Source organism: Orcinus orca, chromosome 2 (genome assembly GCF_937001465.1).
Source record: "Orcinus orca chromosome 2, mOrcOrc1.1, whole genome shotgun sequence".
Lineage (NCBI taxonomy): Eukaryota > Metazoa > Chordata > Mammalia > Artiodactyla > Delphinidae > Orcinus > Orcinus orca.
Genome location: NC_064560.1, coordinates 81,394,013 through 81,413,923, shown reverse-complemented (window position 1 = coordinate 81,413,923; position 19,911 = coordinate 81,394,013). Strand labels below are relative to the sequence as shown.

Sequence of the window (19,911 nt, the reverse complement as noted above, 5' to 3'; positions counted from 1 at the left end):
ACACCCTAGGTCAATGCCAGGGCTGGTCAGCAGGTCCATTAAGCACTGCTGGTGAGTGTGGTATGGCCACTTCGGGCAGTCCTGCTCCTGTGGGGTTCAGCAATTTAAGTACAAAAGGGGAACAAAGTACTGGGAGAAAAGAACCAACAGGCCACGAGTCCCAGGCTCAGTCTTGGCCTAGCCTCTCTTGCAGCTGGAGTGAGGGCCACCTGCAGAAGGCTTTCTCTTCCCAGGCAGACCTGGAGGGCCTGCTGGGCTCTTGGGGAAACACATGCCATCAGACAGGACCACAGTAGCGTGTGGCCAGCTGGTTTGTGGCCTTATCCACCCATGGTCATGCCAGGGACAGTGCCTCTGCATGCTGCAGTTTCAGAAGGACAAAGGCATTTCCATGCCTGAAACTTTGTAAAGAGGCTGCTGGTTGACACAGAGGAGAGATCTCTTCTTTCATTTTCCTTCTCCAGGTTTTATACAGAACAAGATGAAATAAGTTCCATAAGAGGGAGATAGTGAATACATTACGATGGAATAGGACACAACTAGCAAAAATATGTTTTTGAAGAACAGCATGGAAAATTCTCAATACAATTTTAAGGGAAAAATGTTGGATTCCAAACTGTGAGCACCGTGAGGTCCTAATTTCACTGGAAGAATAGACAAAAGTGTGGAAGACAATATACCAAAATGTTAAAAGCAGCCATCGCTGGGCAGTGGGATTGCTGATTGTTATTTTACGATGATGAATGTGGAGTCAACAGACAGAAATGCGTTAGTTTTGAAAGGGAGGAGGTGGGTGGGTACCCTTGTCTTCCCCATCACTCCTTGTCAAGCCCATGGAATGTGGGATGTTCCCTTTGCTCTTGGGCTCCATCCTCCTCTGGGCATCTCGGGGCCCTTTCCAGGTCCCCTCATTACCCTCTAAGCCTTTTCAGGCTCATCTCAGCCCACCTCTTACAGAATAGGCCTCACTACAGGTCTGAAGCAAGGTCTGGGGCGTCCTTGCTCTGGGACAGAGCATCGGGTTAAGGTCATGTTTACCTGGGGAGGCGAGTTTGACCAACAAGGACCATACTCTCGTCGGAGGGGCCCACCCCTGGAGAGGGTCCTCATACTGCAGGACTGATAAGGCGCCACTGGCACTGATACTGGGGTCCCCGGCACAAATTCAGTTCTGCCTGTGTTGTAAGCCTGGGTCCAGAGGGGTTAAGTGAGCTTCCAGAAAGTCTACCGTGACCTTCCATCATCCAAATATTGCCACCCACACTTGTGCATTTGCTGGTATCGCTTTTTGTAACCAGGAAGCTCGCATCTCCGTTGGAGGAGGTTGCTGACCTCTCTGTGGTGTATTCTGACTGTGCCGTGTTATTTACCCAAGCAGTACCTATGTCTGTCTTTTTGTCAGTCTGAGTGCATCAGCTGCAGTCAGTGTGCTGGCCCCAGACCTACCCAACCTCATGCACTGCTCCCCAGACTTCCTGCTCGAGCCCAACAGGGCTTAGCCCCGACCCCAAACACCATGTTAATTTCTGCCTTTCTGCTTTATCTATGTGGTCTCCCTGCCTGGAAGGTCCTTTTTTATAGTCTTTCAAGTTCTTCAAGTCTCAGTAAAATCTCACCTCCTCCAGGAAGTCCTCTTTGATTGCTCTAGATCACGATGTCTAATGCCCATCCCTGCAGCTCTGCTCAGGCCTCGTTCTATCAGGACAGGTCTTTTCTCGTGTGTGCTCTATGTCCCCACCAAGCCTGCCAGCTGCTTGACAAGAAGGGCAGGAATTGTTGGCTCCATCCCTTGGGGATTCTTCCAGATGACAGTAATGCACGTGGTTCTACTTAGTATATGATTGTCCTTTAATGACGCACAGAGCAGGCCTGGGCACTGCCACCCTCTGTCTACACTGTGGGGCTTACCCAGTGAGGCAGCGTGTAAAAGGCAGTTCCCATCCCCTGTCGTGGCCAAAGGAAGAAGCCGTTTACAGCTCGTGCACACGGTGGACCACCAGTTCAGGCGACCTGGAACAGAAGCTCACGTTTAGAATCCCAGGACAGGCAGGGATGTTTGCTAAGTAAGCTTAAACATTGGCAGATGATTTTCTAGAGGATTCTAGAGAACTTCATTGGTAAGGTGGAGGGTTATGGTTACTTATTCTCAAAAAATATATAGATTTTTTTCCTAAGATAAAAAACGGCCAAATTCTCCCATCAACTAGCAAGAAACTCAAGACTAAAGCCTTCTCTCCTTGAATCTGGGAACACATTTTACACAAAATGTAAAATTTTTCTTTGTGTAATTTCCTTGAACACAGTTTCCCCTCCCAAAAGTTATTTTTCTAAAAAAAACCCATCCTTCTTTGTTGATGCATACACACCTTTGAGAGTATGGTTTATATTTAATTTTTTTAATTGACGTATAGTTGATGTACAATGTTCCAGGTGTACAGCAAGGTGGTTCAGTTATACATACATGTGTATATATATATATATATATATATATATATATATATGTATAATTTTTCAGATTCTTTTCCATTATAGGTTATTACAAGATATTGAATATATTTCCCTGTGCTATAGAGTAGGTCCTTGTTGTTTATCTGTTTTATATATAGTAATGTGTATCTGTTAATCCCAGACTCCTAATTTATCCCCCCTTTCCTCTTTGGTAACCATAAATTTGTTTTCTGTGTCTGTGGGTCTATTTCTGTTTTGTAAATAAGTTCATTTGTATTATTATTTTTTTAAGATTCTACATATAAGTGATGTCATGTTATATTTGTCTTTGTCTGACATTGTAGCTATTTTGGTAAGTCATGTTAAATTTCATCAACACATCTCGAGACTTCTGCTTGCAGGGAGACAGAGTAGACATCCTCTCCACTACCCTTTCTACTAACTACAACTAAAACCCCTGGACATTACGTATAAAACAACATGGGAAGACTGAAAGGTGGAGAAGAGAAGGCAGACTGGCTAGGAACCTCAGGACTTGAGGCACAACCTGGTGGTAGGTGCCCTGGGTTCCTCTTTGCCTCACAAACCCCAGAGTAGATGCTAGAGAAGGTTACAATCTGGAAATAATGGAGGCTGTCAAAAAAATCATGCTCTCTCTAGTCAGAACACCAGGAGAGGGGCCTCTTAGCCAGACAGCCACTGCTTAGAAAACAGCTGCTCTATTCCAGCCACACCCACAGAACAAACTGTAGCCCTCCCACCACTCTTCTAGCAGAGGCCTAGTGGGGAGCTGAGACTTCATCCTTGCCAGGCTGCCATGAGTCACTCTCTACCCCTCCGCCACTGCCAGGTGGTGCGGAGTCAGCACTTGAACCCTGCTCGATGGTAATGAGGATTCCACCCTTACCAAATGGAGAACTTATGGGGAGCCTGGACTTTCAGCCCAATCTGATGGTGATGAGGTTCACCCACTACCGCCCAGCAGTACCAAGAAGCCCATGCCACATTAGGTTCCAGCAGAGGCAGTGTGGAAAACCTGTACGTCCACCCCCATCTGATGGCTGTGAATCAATGGTGTCCTACACCTAATGGAATGGTGTCAGAGAAGGTCTGCTAAAACACAAGATTTAAATGATTCAGAGTCTTATAACTTAATACTCAAAATATACAATTTTCAACTGAAAATTATTTACACCAAGAACCAGGAAGACCTCAAATGGAATGAGGAAAGACAACTAACCAACACCAACACAGATGACACAGATGTTAGAATTATCTGACAGAGATTTTAAAGCAGGCATCATAAAAAATGTCTCAACAAGCAATTACAAACAGGCTTGAAACAAATGAAAAAAAAAAAGAAAAATGTCAGCCAAAAGAAGTCTCAACAACAACAACAAAAGAAGATACAAAGAAAAGCCAAATTAGGATTTTGGAACTAAAATAATCCAACAATTGGTTAAAAAAATTTAATGGATGTGCTCGATAACAGAATGGAGAGAATAGAAGAAAGAATATGTGGATGACAAGGTATAACATAGAAAATACAGAAACTGAATAATGGAGAGAAAATAAACTAAAAAAGATCACGTGACCATAGTCCCATAGGAGAGGAGAAATAGGGTAGAGCTGAGAAAAGTATTCAAAGAAATAATCACTGAAAACTTCCCAATTTTTGTAAACAAACAAACCTATAAATATATGAATTCAAGAAGCTGAGAAAATTCTAAATGGGAAAAACCCATGGAAATTCATGCCAAAACACATCATAGTCCAATTTCTGTAAACTAAAGACAAAGAAAAAGCCTTGAAAGCTTCTAAAGAGAAACAACTCCTTACCTATATGGGAAAAACAATTGTAATGACAGTGAATTTCTTATCAGAAACCATGGAGATCAGAAAGAAGTGGAACAATGTTTTTCAAGTGCTAAAAGAAAAGAGCCATCAGTCCAGAATTCTATGTACAACAGAAGTATCCTTCAGAAATAAAGGGGAAATCAACACATTCTTAGATGAAGGAAAACTAAGAGAATTTAGGTTTCCAGTAGACCTAATTTAAAAGAATGGCTAAAGGAAGTTCTCTAGACAGAAAGGAAATGACAAAAGAGGAAATCTTCAAACATTAGGAAGGAACAACATGGAAAGAGCAAAAATATGAATGAATACAGAGACTTTCCTTCTCCTCTTGAATTTTCTAAATTATGTCTGAGAGTTGAAGAAAAAATTATAACATTGTCTCAATGTGTGTATAAGAAATATTTAAGACAATTATAGATGGTGGAGGATAAAGGAGCATAAAGGCAGGTGAGGTTTCTATGCTTCATAAAAGTGGTAAAGTGTCAGCACTTTATGTGTATGCTTTGATAAAGTATGTATATAACATAATATCTAGAGCAACCACTAAAAAGCCTATACAAATAGACATACTCAACAAATCCTATACAAACTCCTGCAGAAAATGGCCAGTATTACCTTGATACCAAAACCAGACAAAGAAAATATAAAGAAGAGAGAAGTACAGATCAATACCTCTCATGAATATGATACACAATTCTTACCAAAATAAAAACAAGTAGAACTCAGCATTTTATAGAAAAATTATACACTACATTTAAGTGGGGTTTATTACTGGGATGCAAGGCTAGTTTAATATTTGAAAATCAATCAATTAATATAATTCACCATATTAACAGTTTACAGAAGAAAAATCACTTGATCATATCATCAACACAGAAAAAGCATTTGACAAAATTTGATACTCATTCATGACAAAAACTCCCATTAAAAGTAGGAACAGAGGGGAACTTTCTCAACTTGGTAAAGAACATCTACAAAAACCATACAGCTAACATCATACTTAAATGTTAAAGACTGAATTCTTTCCCCTTAAGACTGGGAAAAGGTGAGGATGCTCTCTCTACCTGCTCTTCAACATAGTACTGGAAGTCCTAGCCAGTGAAATAAGTCAAGAAAAAGAAATAAAAGTAACACATATCAGAAAGAAAGACCTAGCACTGTCCTTATTTGCAGATGACAGGATGGTTTATGTAGAAAATCAGAAGGAAGCTACAAAAAATACTATAACTCATAAATGATTTTGTCAAGGTCACAGAATACATGATCAACATACACAAATCAACGGTATTTTGACATAGGAACTCTGAACACATGGGCCTCAAATTTTTAAATATCATACTATTTACAATAGCTCAAAAATTAAATACTGAAGTATAGGTATAAAATAACATTTTCAGTACTTGTATGCTAAAAACTATAAAATGCTGATGAAAGAAATCAAAGAAGATCTAAACAACTGGAGAGACATACCATATTCATGAACTGGAAGACTCTCAACACAGTAAAGATGTGGATTCTCTCTAAATTGATGCATAGATTAAATGCAATTTCTATCGTAATCTCAGCAAGGTGTTTTGAAGAAAGGCGATTATTACCAATTTAGAATTCTATACCCCAGAAAAATAGAAAGAAAAAATTCATCACCAGCACACCTGCAGTAAGGAATTCTAAAGGGAGATCTCCAGACAGAAGGAAAATGACTCTATGGGAGGCAGGGTATACAAAAGGAATAAAGAGACTTGAAAGGGCAAATATGTTGGTAAATATTGATTGTTTAAAGCAATACTAGTAATGGCTTTTGGGGATCAAGTTATATGTAGAATTAAAACACATGACAGCAACAACACAAAATATGGGAGTCTGTAACAAATGACATAAATTCTAAGGTTCATAAATTGACCAGAAAGAGGTAAAAGTGCTAACTTAAGATAAATTCTAATAACTCAAAAATGCATGTTGTAAACTCTAGTGTAACCACGAAAAGAATAATAAGAAATGTATAACTAACAAGATAGTAGAGGGGAAAACAGAATGATAAACATCCTTAAATAATTCAAAAGAGTACAAGAAAGAGAAAAAAGAAACACAATAACAAAAAACAAACAGCAAGATAACAGATTTAAACCAAAAGAGCATTTATATTAAATGTGGATGGACTAAATATTCCAATTAAAAGACACTGTCAGCCCTCCTTAAAAACCAACTATATACTGTTGACAAAAGAAACCATAAATATAATGACACAGAAATTTGACAGTAAGTAGGTAGAGAAAGATATATCATTCAAAAATAAGCAAAAGTAAAGCTGGTAAACTTTTACTGCTATCAGATGAAGTAGACATCATTAAGACATGAGATAAAGAGGGATATTTCATTGTGTGGTCCGAGCACATACCCTGAATGATTTCAAATCCTTTGAAATTTATTGATACAATCTTTATGTCCCACTATGTAGTCAATTTGGAAAATTGTTTACTTGAAAAGAATATATATTTATTCTGCAATTGGTAGGTGCCATGTGGTATATATGTAAATTAGGTTAAGCTCTTTATTTATGTTCATCTGATCCCTACTGATTTTTTTGAATATTGATTCTATCATTTATCAAGAGAATTCTGTTAAAAATCTCCAGTTTTGATTTTAGATTTGTCTATTTCTCTTTCCAGTCTGTCAATTTTTGCTTTATATATATTTTAGGCTAAATCTTAGGTATATACACATTTAATACTGTTATACTTTCAACTGACTTGACTGTGTTGGAGTTTCCTAAGCTATGGGCTCTGAGCTTTGACACAAATCCACTGTGTGCACAGTATCCCCCCATCCCTGCTTCTGCAACACCCATGGGGTTTGGAGGGCAAGGGAAACTGACATAAACATGGAACTCGTGCTGCTTGCTATGCTGTGAGTGATGAAGTCCTCTGTCTCTGACCCAGGAGTCTCATGTCTTTTGCCAGCATCCTTGAACCTGTGTTGGGCTGACTAGCTAGCTTGCAAGCAGAGTAGGATCTTCACAGTTCTGGACAGTTTTTGAAGATGGGGATGAGATTCCAACAGACACCAGGCTTTCTAAAAGAGACAGGACATGGGGCCTCTTGGGCTAGGTTAGGAGATGGGAAAAGATGCCCTAGGATCCTGTAGGGAACTCTCTTACCCAGGTGATAGGCAAAGGGCCAGTGACTAAGGGCCTAACAGTCCTATCAACAACTGTTTAGAGGTGAAGCAGTGAGGTAGGGCTGAATGGGGGCTGATGCTCACTCCCTTCCTGTGTGACTCCAAGGAGCCCCCACAGCTGATACAGGGCTTCTGGTGGACCAGACCATGGGAAGTTCATTTGGCTGAACTGCAAAAGTGCTCAGATGTGAAAGTAACTGCACCTGGCTCTCTCCCTCTGTACCTCCTGGCCCCTCCCTACTTCTCTACCCTGGCATCAGCTGCTTTCATGAAAGGTCGTAGGGATGGGGCCCAGGTCTCCCTGCCCCAGAGGAGGACCAGAGGTCACATATACCTGTCCAAGTGAGCTGGGACACCTCATGGAGGAGAGGAGCTCAAACTTTTATGGCTATGTTGGAGAAAGGTGCCAAAGTCACCATCCCACACAGTCACAGGGGGAAGGGGCATCTGAGTTCAACTGATGGGGGTTGGGTATGCTCATAGTGGAGAACAGAAGCTCGCGGGATCCTGTGAGCGGTAGCGCCCTTGGGTCTAATCCAGGGCAATCTTGTTGCTGCTTCTACACTTGAATGTACCACAGGGATTAAGTCCACATGCATGGACATCCCATCCCATAAGTGCCAGAGGGGATTCTCCTGATCAGAAGAGCCAAAGGTAGAGAAGGGCCAATGGGGAAAATGCTCCTGCCATTTACTCCTCATGGATGGGTCAGGGTTGCACGTGAGGGCTCGACCCACTGTGTCCGAGTTTTCACCTTGTAGATGGTGACTGCTGGCCTGCACGTCAGAAGCTCGGCCTCGGGGCCTGGACTGTGTGATATCACACCTCAGCCAGCTGGGTGGCTGATAAGTCTCCAAAAAATTCAGGGGCCTCCTTGCCAAGTCAAGTTCCTTGGGATGCTGTTGGGGATTCACAATGCTCAATCCCTCTGGCAGTCAAGGAAAACTGCTGTATCTTCAGCCCCCACACCCCACTGCCAAAAGAAGGCTCCTCCTTAGGCTCTGGGATGAAGATGCAATGTGCCTCAGCTGGGCATTCTAGTTGGTCTTTTATGACCTCCGACTTGCAAATCAGCCTCCTGTGAGTGGAGCCAGCCTATCAGGCTATGTTGAAAGTGGTCCAGCAAACTCTTGGCATATTTGCTACTTTTGGGGGCCCTCTGAGTTCCAAGTGTCTGTGGCCAGTGCTCTCGCTGACCGGAACCTCTGGCAAGGGGAGGCGGCATCCACCCAGAAGTGCCCCTTGGGGTTTCAGACTTGTCACATCCCTGACATGGCTACCATGTTCATCCCTTTGGGAAAGCTGCAATTAACCTGCTACTGGACTCCAGCCCAAACTGGACATCTCCCCCGTGGAGGCCCAGTGACCCTGGCCTGATATTCCCATTTTGGGGTGGTCAACTCAGCTTCAGTGCAAAACAAGGTGAGAAGTGCCCAGTGAGCATCACTCGTCAGATGCAAATGGTGTATTCAATCACACAGCAGGCCTGGTCACAGCAGCCTCTGGGTTTTACATGAAAAAGTAGCAGCTGCCCCTCTGGAAGAAACTATCCCCCACCCTGAGCCTGAAGCAGAGCTGCTGGCTCAGCAGGGCCCTGGACGCAAGGAAGCCCCTGAATGCCTAGGCTGTGCACTGATGCATCAGCTAAGCTGAGCCTGGTAGTGGTGACTGGACCATGGTGGCTGTGTGGCCCCAGTGCCAGCTCTGCAGATACCAAAGTGGACTTGGTCATTCTGTCCAGTGGGCAGGGCTCAAGGCTGTTCTCATAGCTCTGGCCAGCACTCCCTGGAGGAAGTTTGCTATGTCTTTACTGACCCTTGGGCTGTTTGGCCTACTGGTTTGGTCTGTTACTTGGAAAACTACAGACTGGTAGATTAAAGACACACTTTTTTGGAGCCAGGAAATGTGATGAGAAATCACACATGCTGATCAAACTATCTGGGTGAGTCTTGTCCACGGGCATGGTGAGGGTCTGTCCTCTGATGAGACTAACTGGAATCAAGCTGCTTGTTGAGGCTGCACCTCTCAGACCACCACCACTGCTGCCTGGACCCCTTGCTGCACTGCACATGGTGACTGCCACCACACAGGGCCAATGAAGGAAGGACTCCTAGGTCTGATGCAGAGGCTGCCACTGCACGCCACACCTGGGACTCCTGCCAAGAGTCAACCCGTTTGTCTTGTGGTGGAGGAGGATGCCCTGCCCCTGCCTGTTCCTGGAGGGCTGACTGTCAGCTTCGCCTCACCGCTGTTGACACTTTTAACAGAGTTAACTCAGGCCACACCATTGTGACCCTTGAAACTAATCCATGATATGCTTTTGGCTTTCCAGACCACGTTCAGTCTGACAATGAGAAAAGGGAACACTCTTGCACTGCTGGTGGGAATGTGAATTGGTACAGCCACCATGGAGAACAGTATGGAGGTTCCTTAAAAAACTACAAATAGAACTACCATATAACCCAGCAATCCCACTACTGGGCATACACCCTGAGAAAACCATAATTCAAAAAGAGTCATGTACCACAATGTTCATTGCAGCTCTATTTACAATAGCCAGGACATGGAAGCAACCTATGTGTCCATCATCGGATGAATGGATAAAGAAGATGTGGCACATATATACAATGGAATATTACTCAGCCATAAAAAGAAACGAAATTGAGTTATTTGTAGTGAGGTGGATGGACCTAGAGTCTGTCATACAGAGCGAGGTAAGTCAGAAAGAGAAAGATAAATACTGTATGCTAACACATATATATGGAATCTAAGGGAAAAAAATGTCATGAAGAGCCTAGGGGTAAGACGGGAATAAAGACACACACCTACTAGAGAATGGACTTGAGGTTATGGGGAGGGAGAAGGATAAGCTGTGACAAAGTGAGAGAGTGGCATGGACATATATACACTACCAAACGTAAATTAGATAGTTAGTGGGAAGCAGCTGCATAGCACAGGGAGATCAACTTGGTGTTTTGTGACTGCCTAGAGGGGTGGGATAGGGAGGGTGGGAGGGAGGGAGATGCAAGAGGGAAGAGATATGGGAACATATGTATATGTATAACTGACTCACTTTGTTATAAAACAGAAACTAACACACCATTGTAAAGCAATTATACTCCAATAAAGATGTTAAAAAAAAAAAGAATGAGATGGGTTTCCATGTGCTGACAATAAAAAATCTTCAAGATATATTAAGCAAAAAAAAAAATAATAATAAATAAAAAGGGCACTCGGTGATGGGGTGATAGTCGAGATATGCAATGAGCTTTCCACATTCCCTACCACCCCCAGGCATCCGGTTCAGCTGAATATTGGGTTGCCCTCTAAAAAAGAGACTCAAATGATTTCTGGCTCTCCCTCTCTCCTCTTCTGGGTGTGTACCTGTTTTAGTCAGCTCATGCTGCTATAACAAAATACCATAGACTGGGAGGACTAAACAGTGGAAATATATTGATCACAGTTCTGGAGGCTGGAAGTCCAAGAGCAAGGTGCTGGCAAGGGCTCTCTTTCTGGTTTGCAGACAGCCGCCTTCTCACTGTGTCCTCATATGGCAGGAAGAGAGCAAACTCTGGTTTCTCTTTCTCTTCTTAGAAGGACACTAATTCCATCATGGGGCCCCACCCTCCTGCCATCATCTAAACTTAATTACCTCTCCAAGGCCCCATCTATAAATAACATCACATGGAGTGGGGTGTTAGGGCTTCAACATGTGGATTTGGGGGAGAAACAAACATCCCATCCATAATGGTGCCTTAGTATGGCAGTTTGTTCACTGTATGTCTGCCCTAGAAAGGGATCATCCTCATTCAGCTCTTCCCTAGTAATGATCAGGATGAACAGTTAGGGGGTTACACAGAGCTGGCCGGCAAATTTAATTCCATCCTGACCATTTCTGGGTTATATTAAAATTGCTTGTAAAATTGTTTCCAGTTTATGAATGGTTTTATCTTATATTTCTAATGTTATGTGAAATTACTAGTGACATATTTGGGAATGAAATCTAATGGTCACCTCTTAGGGCCTTCAACTCTTTGTGAAATTTCAATCAAGTGAGAATGTTTTTTTTGTTGTTGTTGTTGTTTTTTGCGGTACGCGGGCCTCTCACTGTTGTGGCCTCTCCCATTGCGGAGCACAGGCTCCAGAGGCGCAGACTCAGCGGCCATGGCTCACGGGCCCAGCCGCTCTGCGGCATGTGGAATCCTCCCGGACCGGGGCACAAACCCATGTCCCCTGCATCGGCAGGCAGACTCTCAACCGCTGCGCCACCAGGGAAGCCCGTGAAAATGTTTACGATACCTATTTCCAACAAGTTGTGCAAGTACTTAATTAAAACTTTTTTTTTTTTTTTAGGAAAGAATAATACTAAGAGGATTGGAACAGTTGGAGGGGCATCGCATTATTTAATAAACCATCTGTCATTATTAAGAATACATTTTAATAAAGGGTGTTATTGTTTCAGTAAATAAATAAGGAAACATGAAGGATAAGAATTGCAAGTAATACTAGAAAATTAAGGCCCTCAAAAGTACATTTAGTTCAGAGTCAGAGAGAGAGTCAGAGCCTAATAGATTACCACATTAACCAAGTTTAATATAATAAATCTTGACAGGGTTTCATTTAAATGGGGTACTTATCAGCTCTACAGTGCTTTTTTGACTAAGATTCAGAAATTGCATTTTAATGATAAGTGAGTTTATTAATATAAAATAATGGTACCCTTATTTCTGAATGAGAACGTATTAACATTACAAAATTAAATAGACCAGCATCTATTACATGAAGACACTGATGCTTATGCTAACAAATTGGTAAATTCTCGCCATGTGCAAGTCATCTTATTAAGGCTAAATGAGAAATGCAATCAAGGGCCTCACGTGACAGTGCCCCTGGATGGCTGGTTGGAGACATAATTAGAAACAACATGTCTGCACTTAGTAATTTTGTTTTTCCAGACTGTGAATTAGCAACCTGTCTCACCTTACTTTTACAAAGCCTTTTTATAAACAACCAGGCTGGGAGACATGAAAACTGGGTTGCCACAAAGTGAAAGAAAATGACAAGATTCTTGCTTATAAGGTATGAAACTCAACAGAGTGGCTGTCACACCTAAGAGCCCGACACATCATATATGAAAGTGGCTGGACCCCATCCATCCTCTGAATGGGATCTGAGTTGGCAGTGGCCACTCGCAAGAGACAGTAGGTGCAGCGGACGGGGTGGGGTTGGGGGCCTGTCATGGAAATGGGGGGAGCGGGAGGGGACATGCTAAGAGGTCTGTGGTCTGCATTTATGACTGACCTCCCATTCTTACTCACAAACCCCTGATCTGTCTGGTGTTTCTCAGGTGAGAGGAGATTCCCTGCCTGGCCCTGTGGAGAGCCAAGTTTGATGTGTTCAAGACAATCTGTGCAGCTCCATGCCCCTTGGCAGGGACGGGCGTTGGTGTGGCCACAGGCTGCCACTTGGCCCATGAGATGTAACAGGAAATGTGCTGGGCAGCTACTGGGAAATTGTTGGTCACCCTTCAAAGGGGAACATGGGGCCTCTCCCTTGCTGCCGTGGATGATGCTGGGTGAGGATGTGTCACTGGGTGCATCTACAGCCACACTATACCCGAGTGGAGGCAGCACTGACCTGCCAGCCGAGGACAGGAGGGAGGAGCAGAAAGGTGGGTGTGCCTGGGTTCCCCACTCCCCCTCACCCGGGACACTGCGGAGCTGCCAGCCCTGCCCCCAGACTTACAATGTGTGGGGTATAAAAATGTGGGATGGAAAGGTGGAACTCCTGCAGGCTGTGTTAGGGTCTCTCCTGCTCACAGCAGGACCCACGGTACACCCACCAGCTCTGTGTGGGGTGCATGTTCCCATTTTACAGACAAGGAAACAGACTCAGGGAGAGAAATAAACCTGCCCAGGGTGGACTGACTCTTAAAGGAGCCCTCTCACCCAGGGCAAAATCAGATCATGAACAAAGCTGGTCTAATTCAGTCGGACATGGTTGAGTTTGGGGCAAGCAGTTTTAACTTCTCTGAGCCGCTATCATTTCAAAAAACAGATTCTTCACTAACTAGCAGAGCTGCAGCTCAAGTGAAGTAAGATTCCGCATGCCATGCAGTGGGGCCAAAATGTGTGTGTGTGTGTGTGTGTGTGTGTGTGTGTGTTTATGAAGTCGCAGACCATTCCTTCTACCAGGCTTCTGTGAAGAGACCAGGGGCACCCAGTCCCCCTTTCCGGTATGCTCTTGCTCTCTTGCTGGTTTCTCTCATTCTATTTTTTCTTTGAAAGTTTTAAAAAGGGCTGAGAGCAATACTCCCATCCCTCAGGATCAAGCAAATGCCAACTCTCTGTCATAATCTGCTTCAGCTCATGCCTTTCAATGTATTGAATAAAAGAAAACAACACTAAAGATCAAGTTTAAGTTTCCTTTATGTGCCTCCCCAATTTTCATTCTCATTCCTCCCTCCCCAGAGGGACCACCACATGAATTTGGTAACTTTTTCATTATATAACACGAAGATAATGTCTTTTAAGTCATATCATAAGCAACATTAATATGCCATTAAATGTTGAAAAATGTGTGCTGTGCACAAGGCTCTGCCTCTAGTTTCTACATCAAAACCATATTATCTCTTTCTCTTCCATGTTTCTTCCCCTGTGGTCTCTGTCTCCCTCCCACCCCCACTCTCTGGGCTCACCAGTGTCCGGGCAGAGCAAGCTTATAGAGGAATGGAATATGGAATAGTTGGCTGGGACTCAAAAAATTCTTATCACAAAAAACAAAAGAAAAGAAAAGATATGGGACATTCTTGTAGAGAGACTAAAGAGCCATAATCAAATGCAACGTAGAAACTTTGTGTCTTGGAATGAAAAACAAATTAGAAATGAGATTTCGGGGCTAATTGGGAGAATATGAATATGAGCTCTGTATTACATAGCATATTAAGTGAATGCTATTTTTCTTAGGAGTGATAGTGTTCTGGTTTTATAGGAGAATTTTCAGAAGATACATGTTTGCAATACAGAGTCAAATGGCTCAGGAAAAGTTTTATATACTTATTTATAAGTTTTTAATATATATATGTGTATGTTTTTATATATATATATATATATATATATATATATATATAGAGAGAGAGAGAGAGAGAGAGAGAGAGAGAGAGAGAGAAATAAAGCAAATGTGACAAAACTGAAAATTGGTGATTCTTGGTGCAAGATTTATAGATACTAATCTTCCAACTTTCCCTAGATTTGAAAATGAATGCCATGTGAGTCTGTCCCGCAGTTTTACATGTATGAGTGGAGACATTCTATTCTGGTGCCAAAGACAATTCCTCACTTGTAAAGGAATTGACTCACTTGTCTTAAGTTTTAAAAGATTGGTTGAATTCAGTTAAACATATTTGGGGGGAACCTAACTGATGCTTGTTGGACTGAACCTAACTGATACTTGTTGGACTGAAATTTTCTCCTCTTCAATAGATGAGCTGGAATTTTAACAGTTTGGTTATAATGTTTTATTTTTTCAGAGGCCCAGAGCCCTGAAGCTTACAGGTGATTCCTCTGACACATATCATGTCCATGCCCTTTCACACCCATGCAGACAACATTCATAAATCACCATCCTTTTCAAGGCAGACATGCTAATCAATCATCACTCTTCCCACAAAGGAGACAGAAGACCTGCTCATCCTTGATTCAGAGCTTTATGCAATAATGGCCAAAGTTGACGATGATGCTGGAATGAATTATTCACCCATAAAGTGGGCTTTGGAAAATCTGTATTTGAAGAACTGAGACCAAAGGGTCTAAAATAGTGAAGGGCTTGGAGAGGCAGCTGTCAGAGTGGTCAAGTGCAGGAACTCTGGGGGTAGACTCCATGAGTTCAAATCTCAGTTCCACTGTTTCTTAGTGGTGTGACCTTGGGCAAGTTACTAACCTCTCTGTGTCTTGGTCCCCTCTTCTGAAAAATGGGGATAGTAACAGTATTGACCTAATAGAGTTTTTATGAATAATATATTATTTAACATTTGGAAATCACTTAAAACAGGGCTTGACGTATAGAAGGCATCGTATATGTGTTTTTGTTAAAACAGGTTCAAAACCCTTGGTTAAATCAAGGAGTGTATTTACAAATAAACCAATGGTAAATGACTGAATGAACCAATACCCTTTGGCTTAAAAAGTACCTTCACATACTAAGGTCCTTTTGGGGGTAAGCAGGGTTGCTTTCGCATTCACAGAGGAAACATCTAAGAAAAGGAAGCTCTTTTTGTGCAGACTGCCTGGTACTGCTCAGTAAGGTCCATTGGTGCACAAGGATGTGAGGAGCCATCTAGGAGCTTCTACTGGGCTTTGCTGCAGTATTTTTTTTTTAGAGGTTTTGCTTGTTTCCTTGTTTCACCTCATTGCTTCATACAAAGCTTCACATAATGGTGTATGGCCATCTGATTCTGAGAGGTGAGTGCCAGAAAGAGAAGACAGTCCACCACTTCTTTGGGTGTGAACATAGGTGAACCTTGTTCATTTTCTGATTGACTCACAACTTTGTTCACTTTTGGTTAATTCCTCCCTCCTCCAACCCAAGAGTGACCCTGCCTCATCACCCTCCTTGCACCATCAAACTTCACCCAGGTGACAGTACCATTGGCCATTTAAAATGACTGCCTGTTTGTTTCTTAATTTTATTTCGCTGCAGTACTTTTATTGAATTTTATAGAAGTATCAGTTCATAGCACATTGGGAATTTTAAAAAAAGTGGCCCTTCGGTACACATGGCTTGAGAAGCACTGTCTAGAGGTCATTGGAAATGCAAATTACACTCTTGAATCAAGTAGGTGTCTGCAAATAGCATGACAATTTTTTTGCCTACCTTCATTGTTTAGGTTGTGGTATTTGGAGAAAGAGACTTTAAAGAAAAAAGTTGAGTAGGTGTAAGGGGAAAGGAATCCTGTTAGGAATATAAGGGAGGAATAGGAGCTCAGCTAGCCTTATAGGTACCAAGTCCAAGGGACCAAAGGAAATGACTTTAAACACTCTGAACTATTTCTTACATCCCTACAACCTCCCATGATATTTACTTTTGTTATTCTCTATTTAATTATTCTCAATTTCTCTGTAAGGCTTAACAAAAAGTAATTTAAAATAATAAATTATTTTAAATTGTGTGCATGTGTGTAGAACAGCAAAGACAGTGGGAGAGGAAGGCTTTGTCGTCCAACGTTAGAAGAGAGAAGCTCCCATCTCTGAGACAAGGGGGAGGACATAGGTTTAAAGAGAAAAAAGGATCAGAGAAAATAAAAGTCCTCTGCATCAACAATCCTTTGAAACATATATCTAAGATTGAAATCAAGTGTGGTAAATCCCTAATGACCAAAAGATAAATATGGAATGGAAATTAGAAATATGCTCTTAACCTGCAACTACCTGTGGGTGGAGACATTTTGCCCATTTAGTCACTACACAAAAACCAGAAAAAAGGCCTTGAGGCCTGTGATGTGGGGAATTGGGATTGAGGACCCCTTCCCTACTCCCCCAGACATAAAGTTAGGACCCTCAAACACTATTCCTTGAGTCCAAGGATTAGAAGTAATTTTCCTACTGGCAAAGGAAGCTGAGAAGTACATTTGTCTCTTCTAGACTGGGATTAGCACAGGAGAAAAAAAAAGAAAGCCCAAAACAACTTCTCCCAGAAATGTTGTAATTATTGACTTGGCTCTGATTTGAGCTAAAATTGATTTGTGGCTTGGAACCCCTAAGCCAAGAAATTACCATAAAAGTTGATTATAGGATGGTAATTTCCCTTGGGAGTCTGGCAAAAACGATCAAACAAGTATATTGCTCAACGTCACTGAGTACACTCTCAACACAGGCCATACAAGATGTCCACAGATAAATGTCCTGCTCACAACCCCAAATTACAAGCCTAACAGGAAACAAGCTATGTAAGAGCCACAGACACAAAATCAGCTATTCATAGATATCTATGAACTTGAGGTTAAGAATTGTCAGCTAGAGACTATAAACAAGTATATTTAATATGTTAAAGACATAAAAGAATGAAACAGAACACGACCAAAGAATAGGAGGTAGGTTTGGAAAACAAAAATAGAAGTTAAAAATGGAAGATGACAATTAAGATAAAAAACTCAGAATCAGTTTAATAACAGATTAGACATCACTGAAGAACAAAATTAATATACTTGAAGATAAGTCAGAAGACACTACCCAGAATGCAATTAAGAGGGGAAAAAAGAGAGAGAGAGAGAGAATACAAAAAAGAGGTTATGAGACAAGAAGAACAGACTGAAAAGTTCTAACACTGTCTAACTGAAATTTGGAAAAAAATGAGGCAAGGCAATAGTGAAGAGATTCTGACTGAGGATTTTCTAAAAGAAATATATAGAAAGAAATTCACAGATTTAATAAGGCTAAGACATTTCAAGTAAAACAAACAAAAATAGTATGTTCCTTAGCAAATCCTTGTGAAACTGCAGAATATTAAAGACAAAGAAAAGATCTTAGAGCAGAGTTTAAAAAGATTATTCTCAAAGGAGTGGCAGACTGACAGCTAATGTCTCAAAAGAAACAATGGAAAACAGAAGTCAATAGAATAATATCTTCAATGTGCTGAATGAAAATAACTGGTAACCTAGGATACTATTTCTAAGAAAAATGCTTTTCAAAAATGGGGGTAAAACAAACACATTTTAAAACTAATAAAAACTGAGAGAGTAACACAGAAGACACTCATCCAAGAAAATTCTAAAGGATGAACTTCAAATAGAAGGAGGATCTGATATGTAAGAAGAAATGAAGAGAAACAGAAATGGTAAATATATGGGTAACGCTAAATGAACACTGACTGCATAAAACAATAATAATAATGTCTGATGAGATTAAAAACACAGAACTAAAGTATTGATAAATGACACTAACTTATAAATCAGGAGGGGTAGTGAATAAAATGAATCCAGTGTAAGGTTCCGGTATTATCTGGGCATAGGTTAAGATGTTGATTAATCTGAGATGTGATTCATATGCATGTTAGATTTTTTAAGGCAACCTCTCAATAACAGATAGAGAGTGTATACCTTCAAAACTAGTAGAGGAAAAGAATAAAATGATTAAAAAATAATCAGAAGATTTAAAAGAGGGCTTGTAAAGGGAGGAAAAAACCCACATAGAACAGGGATAAATAGTGGTTACACTAAAAATTACTGCATTCACTAAAAGATAAAAGTTGTCAAACTGATTTTAAGAACAAAGCAACCACATGCTGTTCACAAAAGACACATGTAAAACATAGGCATCCAAAGTGCTAAAGGTTAAAGTATGACAAATGGTGCAAATTTTAACATAAAGAAAGCTAGGATAACTGTATTAATATCAAAGGCAAAAAGCATGACTAGAGTTAAATAGGCCCTTCACAATGTTAAGCAACTCAATTCATAAATATGTAAATTTAGTTGCTGTATCTAATAACATATCTTCAGATTTAGATATGATTAAGTATCTATAAAAATAAAAGAAGATACAGACAAGTGTACAATCACAATGGGAGATTTTAATGCATCTCTCGCAGTAATTAAAAGAACAAGTATAAAAAATAGATATATAAATTTGAAAAACACAATTAATGACAAAATGGACATATGCAAAACATATGTTGGGACAATGCAGTCCCAACAGAAGACTATATTCTTTTCAAACACACATGGAAAATTAAAAAATGAACCATATTTTGGGCTATAAAGCAAAAGTATGTACACATATAGACCATGTGCTCTGACCACAGAGCAATTAAGCTAGAAGTCAAAAATAACAGTAACTAGGAATATTTCAAAGATATTCCATATATTTAGAAATTGAGAAACAGTTCCAATAATTCATGGGTCAAAGAATAAATCAAAGTGAAAATCAGAAAAATTTTGGGGGCTGTATAATAGTGAAAACATTACATTTCAAAACTTGTGGGATGTAGCTAGAATAATCAGAGAGAATTAATAACTTTCAATGCTTACAAGAGAAAAGAAGAGGGGCTAAGAATTAATGAATTAAGCATTCATCTCAGGAAGTTAGAAAAGAAACATTAAAAATGTAGAGAGAGGGCTTCCCTGGTGGCGCAGTGGTTGCGAGTCTGCCTGCCAATTCAGGGGACACGGGTTCGTGCCCCGATCTGGGAAGATCCCACATGCCGCGGAGCGGCTAGGCCCGTGAGCCATGGTCGCTGAGCCTGCACGTCCGGAGCCTGTGCTCCGCAACGGGAGAGGCCACAACAGTGAGAGGCCTGCATACCGCAAAAAAAAAAAAAAAAAAAGTAGAGAAAGACCTTCAAGATGGTGGAAGAGTAAGACGTGGAGATCATCTTCCTCCCCACAAATACATCAGAAATACATCTACATGTGGAACAATTCCTACAGAACACCTACTG

At 41.2% G+C, this 19,911-nt stretch overlaps 1 protein-coding gene across 1 annotated transcript in view; it reads right to left on the bottom strand.

The window, feature by feature from the left end:
• The window catches only part of LOC101281390 (OTU domain-containing protein 7A), a 387,881-nt gene that overhangs the window by 51,391 nt on the left and 316,579 nt on the right, over positions 1-19,911 (bottom strand). The window contains exon 7 of the mRNA XM_049706859.1: positions 1,909-2,010. Coding sequence (XP_049562816.1) covers positions 1,909-2,010 — 102 coding nt within the window. The remainder of the gene's footprint in view (positions 1-1,908; positions 2,011-19,911) is intronic.